The 9,352-nt window shown below is 39.0% G+C and overlaps 1 protein-coding gene across 1 annotated transcript in view; it reads right to left on the bottom strand.

The window, feature by feature from the left end:
- Positions 1–211: 211 nt before the first annotated feature.
- The window catches only part of txnrd2.2 (thioredoxin reductase 2, tandem duplicate 2), a 47,945-nt gene continuing 38,804 nt past the window's right edge, over positions 212–9,352 (bottom strand). The window contains exons 14-17 of the mRNA XM_088335246.1: positions 9,136–9,228; positions 5,636–5,707; positions 896–993; positions 212–822 (exon numbers count right to left, since the gene is read on the bottom strand). Coding sequence (XP_088191372.1) covers positions 693–822; positions 896–993; positions 5,636–5,707; positions 9,136–9,228 — 393 coding nt within the window. The 3' untranslated portion in view covers positions 212–692. The remainder of the gene's footprint in view (positions 823–895; positions 994–5,635; positions 5,708–9,135; positions 9,229–9,352) is intronic.

Raw genomic sequence — 9,352 nt, 5'->3', positions numbered from 1 at the left:
GCAATAATATTATGACAGAAATACCACCAGGACACAACAGAAATACGACAAAAAAAACTACAGAAATGCTAATTAAAAAAAAACAACTGGAGAAATATGATAAAAAATACTAAAAAGTACAACTACAGTAATAATTTACTATCAAATGTAGTGCTTTAAACAGCTTTTAATTGTGAGTGTTTTAAAACAAATTTGAAGAAAGTAATATTTCTGTAATAGTATTTTGTATGATAGTTTTACTGTAGTAGTAATTTCTTGTGTTTCTATCGTATTTTTTTCTTTTTAGAAAGAAAGCAAAACATTATATGAGGTCCCCGTTTTAAACACTGTATTTGACTTTTACCTGTAGTTATTTTGTTGTACTTCTGTAGGAGTATTTTTGTTGTCCACACACCAAAAAGTTGGCCGCTCTGGTGGTCCCGGGGCCCTAAGCAGCCGCTCGCTTATGCCCTGGCTCTGTATACCGATTCCGGTTGCAAACATTCCACGTAGTTGTTGATTTTTCTCCTCCAAAAATAGACTTTTAGTCTTTCCCTAACTTTAGTTAGTGACCAGCATACACATCTCTCATTTGACGGATGTGAAGAGGAAACGGACCAGGGGGGGGGAAAGAGAGCAGGCTAAACCAGAACGATCATAATGGAGACCCCGGCTTTTCTACCCTGTGTGCTCAGCGTTCACAGACCGGGGCTTTAACCTCAGCAGCCGGTGACGGTGGCGTCCAGGCCGGAACGTTTTGTGATGCTAGTTTTCGTTAGCTCCTCTGCACTTGTCGGATGGATTCCGACCGTTCCCGACAGGTGAGAATAGGTGGCTCCGCACCTAACAAAAAGGACGACCGTTTAAGTCCGCTTAAATGTCAGATCGCTCAAATAACGTATGGAAAGTGACTCACTGGAAGCCCATGGCGAAACCTTGCACCACTTCTCCTGCGTTTGGACCCGTGAAGTGGAGACCGAGTATCCTCTGCTCTCCGGGTCGCTCGCATACCACCTGATGGGCACATCATCAAAAAGGCTAGGAAGTATGAACAAGTTTGTGAACGAGCAATTTCCGGCAGGCAGCACGGTGGCATAGTGGTTTGCGCGTGTGCGGCACAGTTCTGAGGTCATGAGATCAATTCTTCCGGTGTGGAGTTTGCATGTTCTCCCAGTGCTTGCGTGGGTTTCCTCCGGGCACTCCGGTTTCCTTCCACATTCCAAAAACATGCATGTCAGGTTGATTGGGCTAACAGAAATCTCCCTAGGTGCGGATGGGCGAGCGAATTGTCTGTCCCTGTGTGCCCTGCGACTGGCTGGCAACCAGTTCATAGCTGGGATGGGCTCCAGCACCCCCGCGACCCTACTGAGGAAAAGCGGTGCAGATAATGGATGGATGGATGGATGGAATTCCCGGCACAAGTAAAACCTCAAGTCCGAGCCGACCCAAATGATTGGCCCGGGTCTGGTCTAAAATCATTAAATCTAAGATCATTTCTTCCTCATGCCATGAGGCTCTTAAACTCCACCCGGGGGAGTAAAAGCCCACATTAAACCCCACCCCCACATTTGCATACTACCCTATTTTTATTACAGTGTGTATTTTATGTAGCACTATTTAAATACTCTATAGCAACGCGTTATATTGGGTATTTCTGTATTCTATCTCTTTTATTTTATTATTATTTTATTTTCAACACAAGGATACTGCTGGAAATGTGAATTTCCCTATGGGGATGAATAATCTATCTATCTATCTTTCTAAAATGTCAATTAGGGCTGCAACACATCATTATTTTCATAATCGATGAATCTGTTGATTATTTTTCGATGAATCGGATGAAAGGCATTTTTAAATTCCTCCTCTTTATTCGAATATTGAACTTTTGGACGGATAGAAAAATCATGCAAAAAATATTCTATAATAATAATTGAAACAATAAAAAAATCCAAGTGTTTGTATATGCAATACACCTGCAAATATGTAAGATCCTCTTTTCCTGCCACCTTAACCAAAGATCATATTATAATTGAAAAATGTTCATACAAAACCAAAAAGGAAGAGCGATATATTTTATGAGTAGCATTCTTTTTAAATCCACACAAAAATGATCAGAAATGGAAACCGACTTTTCAAAAACATATGTCAACAATTTTATTTTTTTTTGTTAAATATTTGAACATGATTAACATTCCCAATATGAAAATGATATTTAATATACTCTAAAAAAATGTTTGTTAAATATTCGAATATAATTAACATTCCCAATATGAAAATGATATTTTATATTCTCTGAAATCTGACCATTGAGTAAAGCCAAAACATGTCATCATTATTATTTTTCCTTTTCCTTTTTCTAGTTCCTCTGTCGCACAAATTTGTTTCATGATGAAACAGTCACATACTACAAAGTTAAAAACGTCAATGTCGATTTTGTTTGTCATGATGCAATGTTCAATAAAAAAACAAAAAAAAAAGATTTTTTTTTTTTAAATGCAATATAACTTTTTTTATAAAAACTGTCTTAACGCCCTCTGCCGGACCAAAGTGGTACTACAACTCTCAGGAGTATGTCCACTCTTTTTTGCCTTAATAGATAGATAGATAGATAGATAGATAGATACTTTATTCATCCCCGAAGGGAAATTCACTTTTCCAGCAGCATCCCTAAGCTGAGAACAATCGAAAATAACTGAGAACAATCGAAAAATAACACGGGAGCTGCTGGAGTGGCTGCCATTCGTGACGGCGCCGGAGAAACGATTCAATTTGAATCATGTACAAACAAACAAACAATTGAATCATGTACAAGAAACGATTCAATCTGAATCATGTACAAACAAACAAACAATTGAATCATGTACAACAAACAAACAAAATATTTATGTTTCAATAAGTGGAGTGTTAATAAAATGGGGGGAAAATAATTTCTGATACTGATATAACCAGGTAAAACTAATTTTAAGTTACCTGTCCAAATGAATGTTGTGCCATCTCACCTTTCCCACTCTCTCTGCTCGCTCCTGAAACTTTATCAAATAGTCCAAAATTTTACCTCATCTTCTCCGCTCACCTCGTCGTCCTCTTCTCCTTCCACTTCGCACTACAGAGACTTTTTAGCTGAGCCGTCTCTTATGACACCATCCCCTGATCTAGACCAAACTAATGCAAGCAAAAATGCAATGGCAAAGCAAAGCCACTGAGGAGCTAAACGAACATGGAGGTGGTTATGAAGGGTGATATCTTTTATTGCCATTCCCTGCTCTCTGGGCTTCCCAAAAGAATATCACTACCCTGAAGCTGTTGCAGACTTCAGCAAAACGTGTGCGGACATGGGCAATGTAACATGCCGTAAATTCCAGACTATAGAGCGCACCTGATTATAAGCCGCACCCACCGCATTTTAAGAGGATAACCGCTTTTGTACTTACACAAGCCGCACCTGCATATAAGCCGCATGCGCCTACATTAAAACATGTAACACAATCACGAACTTAACCCAAACCCGACTTTGAGTCCCGCAATTGTAACTGAATATGAAGTACACAGTTCAAAAACAACAGCCAGCGAATTGAACGTAAAATGACACTGGTACTTAATATATGACGCCGACCTGCAGACTCCGGGTCCCGTTGAAAATAATCCAAGGGGAAAAAAAAGTATATTTCCAAAGGTAAGGGTGGGAAAAATATATATCACCTTTACTCCACTTCCCATCAGCCCCCGTTGTATTCGCCCCTTCTTTTTGATTCGCCCGTGGAAAACATATCAGAATAAGTCTCTAAAATAAATACATTACAAAAATATACAGTTGCAAATACATATTATACATGGTTACACATATTTACAAAGAAAGACGGTACATCGAGAGAGTTTTCAAAGCTTTAATAATAATTTTATAACTTTCATCCCAAACCGTGTCTGTGAAGGGTAGCAAAACGCTACTGGGAACACGCTCGCAACACAAGGAAACGGGTCTGTTAAAAAAAAAAAATACGGTCTTTGTAAAAATCATGGTAAACCGTGCTCATCTTCCTCCTTATAACTGAAATCATTAAAGTCGTCTTCCCCAGTATGGGAAAGAGACTTTGTCATATAGACGTCGTCCTACGCTCCTTTATTCAAAAACACGCTTGCAGCACTCGCATATATTCCACCGGTCTAAATCTTACCTTTTGTACTCGAGCGCCGCTGGCGGCTGTAAGAAAAAATACATAAATTGGGCTCATCACTGAATAAGCCGCAAGGTTGAACATTTGGGAAAAAAGTATCGGCTTATAGTCCGGAATTTACGGTACTTAATGCCTCATAAACACATAATACAACGGATGATCTAATAAGTTGCCAGCGCTGTTAATAATCAATTTCATTGGTATTATCGATGTGTTGTTGCAGCCCTAACGCCAATCAATATCAGGGCAGTAAAAAGTACAATAAGTATAGGCCCTACAGTAAAGTGTTGGTGTAATGTACACATGAAAATCTATTATTGTAATTGTTAAATATTTATGGCCATTTTTATTACGTTATAATATTTTCGAAAAAAATGGGAAAACTGTCAAATAAATTTGAAAAGTTTACCACCTACCTCAAAATTCACGACTCTATCAGCAACTGGTACAGGTTGTTGGGGTGGATCACGTCTCTTTATTACCGCTTCCGATTGTGATGTCAATAAGGGATGGAGGCCGTAAAGTTTTGGAGTTTTCGTTTGGGCACCGAAACTTCCAGCGATGGAATAATTTGTCGTTCTTGACTGGAGTTCTTTCACGTGTTTTTTGCTCTTTGCGTGACTTTCAAGAGCTTTGAAACCTCTCCCACCATAGTCGATGGTATCATGACACCAAATGCAAAGTGCTTTCCCGGCACGATCGATCTTCCGAATAAAGTCATTGAACAAATTCGTCACAGTCTTCTTTCCAACATTCGTAGATAATTCCTTCTCCAACCAGTCCCATCGAAACTTGTTTTTTACAATCTTATCAATTTCTTTAGCTCGCGGAGCATCTTTGCGTTCGATCACGGACATCTTTCTTTAAACACCCGGCAAAAACGTGTGAGAAATGAACAATGGCACACTCCTATAACAAGCGCGTTTATTGGTCAACACGAGACTTCAACCAATCGCAAGTACGTTTCATTTCAGTTACGGAAACACTCAAATGGCATGCTGTCGAGACGAAATCGTTTTTTTTTACCAATTAAAACACCGGAAATTTTAAAATTTTATTTTTGGAGATAAAAAAAGCGGAATTCCGCGAATTAGCGGAAAAATCACATCCCTGCAATATGTTCGGGTCGGCCGGGCTTCTCTTTTGCAGACTTTTTTTTTATTATTATCCACCCGTCACTGTTCTCTCTGCTTCTCTCTCTATTAAAGTGCCGTGCTAGATTCTTAAAGGCGTACTGCTACTGTGGTTTATTGCCCAATTTTCAACCTGTCAAAATGATGGACGGCCGTAAAATTTTCGCGTCAACTCTTAAAAATTAACGTTGATGATAAATGTCTGTTAGTGTAACCAGATATGCAAAAAATAAACGTCCAAAACATGCCAAGTGCTGGGTGGGTTAGGATTTAAATAAGTAACAATTCTGTGGTCTTCGCTAAAGTATAAACAATTGACTTATCAAAGCGTTTGACAAAGATGAAACCTACCTTCAAGTAACACTGACTAGCATCACGTTCTGCGACAGTGAACTCAAGAGGCTTGTAGAAAGCATGGTAAACCTGCAGACACACACAATCAAAAGACCATTTGAAAAAAAAATAAGGGTAAATCATCTTTAATATTGTTTGTATTAGGCATCGTGGCATGTGGCATGTAAACCGGTGGCCCTACAACGAGAACAATTGCTATACCGGGTAATGAGGCCAAGGATTTATAACATTGTTAGTTAGTTAGATACATAGATAGATCTTTAGTGAGAGCTAAAGAGCTAGAGAATGAGGAAGAAAGAAAGAAAAAGAAAAAGAAATAGAGAGAGATAGAGAGATAGAGCGATAGAGAGCGAGAGCTATAGAGCAATAGAGAGCGAGAGCGGGAAAGAAAGAGAAAGAAAGAGAAATAGAGAGATAGAGAAAGAGCGATAGAGAGCGAGAGCGAGAAAGAAAGAGAAAGAAAGAAATAGAGAGAGAGAGATAGAGCGATAGAGAGCGAGAGCTATAGAGCAATAGAGAGCGAGAGCGGGAAAGAAAGAGAAATAGAGAGATAGAGAAAGAGCGATAGAGAGCGAGAGCGAGAAAGAAAGAGAAAGAAAGAAATAGAGAGAGAGAGATAGAGCGATAGAGAGCGATAGAGCGAGCGATAGAGAGGGCAAGCGATAGATAGATAGATAGATAGATAGATAGATAGATAGATAGATAGATAGAGATAGATAAAGATAGAGATGGAGATAGAGAGCGAGAAAGAAAGAGAAAGAAAGAAATAGAGAGAGAGATAGAGCGATAGAGCGAGCGATAGAGATAGATAGAGAGGGCAAGCGATAGATAGATAGATAGATAGATAGATAGAGATAGATAAAGATAGAGATGGAGATAGAGAGAGAGAGAAAGAGAGGGATAGAGAAATAGAGAGCGATAGAGAGTGATAGAGCGAGCGAGCGAGCGAGCGATAGAGCGATAGATCTTTAGTTAGAGCTAGAGAGCTAAAGAGCGAAAAAGAAAGAGAAAGAAAGAGAAATATAGAGAGCTAGAGAGATAGAGCGATTGAGCGAGCAAGCAAGAGCGATAGAGAAAGCGATAGAGATCGATAGAGCGAGTGATATTGTGAGCGATATAGAGAGCGATAGAGCAGGTGATAGAGTGAGCGATAGAGTGAGCGATAGGGAGATAGATAGATAGATAGATAGATAGATAGATACTTTATTCATCCCCGTAGGGAAATTCACACTTGCAGCAGTATCCTTGTGTTGAAAAATAAAATAATAAAATAAAAGAAATATAATACAGAAATACCCAATATAACGTGTTGATATAGAGTATTTAAATAGTGCTATGGAAAATACACACTCTAATAAAAATAGGGTAATATGCAAATGTTGGGTTTCATGTGGGCTTTTTTATTAGCATATTTGGTATCGGAGTAATCCAAAAATCATTGAAAGTAATCAAGTTAAAGTAACCCTACCCAACCCTGATCACGTCGACAGCTTTCCGACCGACGACGCGTGTTCCACGCGTTCGATTCCATGGGCGAGCGTGCCGACGCAGGTTCGCAGCTGTAAGGGGCCCGAGGAGCGGCTCCTCCCGAGATCTAAGCGTACCTGTCATCGCCTCACGCGGACCTCAATCGGGCCTCCCGCCGGCCCGTCACTCAGTACCGAGAGCCGCACCTTTTAGCAACTAAAGCATTTATTGGCAGTCTGGCGCAGGTGTTGGCGAGCATCTGGCGAGGCGCTCGCGAAAACACACGCTTGTTTGTTTTTGGAGCTCTTAGGGCTTAGAGGACATTCTTAGTTGACAAAAAGTTGGATCAAGTCTTGGACGACAAGCAGTGAGACTGATACCAGAACTGCTTTAGATGGATGATTAACAGTGTTGGGCACATTACATGAGTTAGCATATCTGTCGCGTTCTGGGCTCCATGCCCTTACAAACTGTCGTATTTTCCCTTATACTTCCTTTTTTTTCTTAACTTCTTTATACAACATCATCATTCGTAATATAATGCATCAAAGCAAGTGAGCCATTTGAGAGCCGGCTCTCTTCAATGAGTTGAGCCGAAAAGGCCGGTTCTCTGCTATTTCTTCCTTTCACTACACAACTGCCACAAAATGATGCATGGTGGGAAATCCGCAGGCGGCAGACGCATACGCACAGTGGCATCAAACCGCTCGCTTCGTTTGCAACAAAACAAAACGATACCGAGATAGAGGGTACCGCGGCGAACTCGTTTGACTCGATCGATTTGCCGTTTGGTCATAGCCGGTGTATATTGGATGGTACCCATTATTGACAAATTTGCGTTTTTTCTTGCAGATTTTCTTGTACGTCGTACACGTCTTAAAATGCATTATAAACGTACTTTGTACGGCAAAAACGAACAGCCTGACAGGTATGAGTTACTAACTGAATCACTCTATAGAGTGGGTCTCGAACTCGCGGCACCCAGGATGATAGTCTGAGGCCCTTGCCGTAATATGAAAGTTAATAAAAGGGACAGTGTGCATTATTTACCCGCTGATATCATTTCTTCCTCATGCCATGAGGCTCTTTATCTCCACCTGGGGGAGCAAAAGCCCACATGAAACCCCACCCCCACATTTGCATATTACCCTATTTTTATTACAGGGTGTATTTTCCATAGCACTATTTAAATACTCTATATCAACACGTTATATTCTTTTATTTTATTTTTTTATTTTTCAACACAAGGATACTACTGGAGGTGTGAATTTCCCTATGGGGATGAATAAAGTATCTATCTATCTATCTAATATTATTACTACTGTAGTTTTTTTTTTAATGTTCTTAGAATTACTGTACTTTTATTTTTGTGGTATTTCTGCAGTAGGAATTTCTTGTATTTCTGTAGTATTTCTATTGTAGAATTTTGTTGTACATCTGTGGAATTTTTGTAGTATTACTGTGGTTGTATGTGTATATATATATATATATATATATATATATATATATATATACAGTATATATTGGTACATCTAGTAATTATAGTGAATATAAATAGTAGATATAATACTAGGAATTAAAAGTATCTTTTTGGGTGTCAACTTTTTCCCCACTTGTGTGTCTGCAACAAAAAAGAGCAAATTTAACGCTATATATTTGTCTTCATTCTGATTAGAAAAAATATGGTACTACTCCCTCTTTCAGATGAAATGTTAACTCGTGCCATGAGGCTCCTTAACTCCACCCGGGGGAGTAAAAGCCCCTTTTTAAATCCCACCCCCACATTTGCATATTACCCTATTTTTATGAGTGTATTTTCCATAGCACTATTTAAATACTCTATATTGACACGTTATATCGGGTATTTTTGTATTTTATTATTTGATTTTTCAACACAAGGATACTGCTGGAAGTGAGAATTTTCTTACGGGATGAATAAAGTATCTAACTATCTATCTATTATCCTACTTTGTATCATTACAAATGATGAACCCAACTTTAATTTTCCATTCATGCCATTCCATTCTTACCTCTATGTTGTCTTTGCCATGTCTCATTTCAGCTTCCTCTTCCGATAAGCCCACACAGCCATATTCAAGGGGAGTAAATACAGTAGTTGGCACCTAAAATGCACACATAATTAAGAGAAAGTGAGCCCAAAATATGAAATGTTACATATTATATCATAAACTAAACAGTGTGAAATGATTGCTAAATAGAGCAAACAGTAAAATGCAACTAAAATAA

This window comes from Urocampus carinirostris, chromosome 5 (genome assembly GCF_059441175.1).
Source record: "Urocampus carinirostris isolate Australia breed hairy pipefish chromosome 5, RoL_Ucar_1.0, whole genome shotgun sequence".
NCBI classification, from domain to species: Eukaryota; Metazoa; Chordata; class Actinopteri; order Syngnathiformes; family Syngnathidae; genus Urocampus; species Urocampus carinirostris.
The sequence above is the reverse complement of the archived record's forward strand: the minus strand, read 5'-3'. Positions and strand labels throughout refer to the sequence as shown.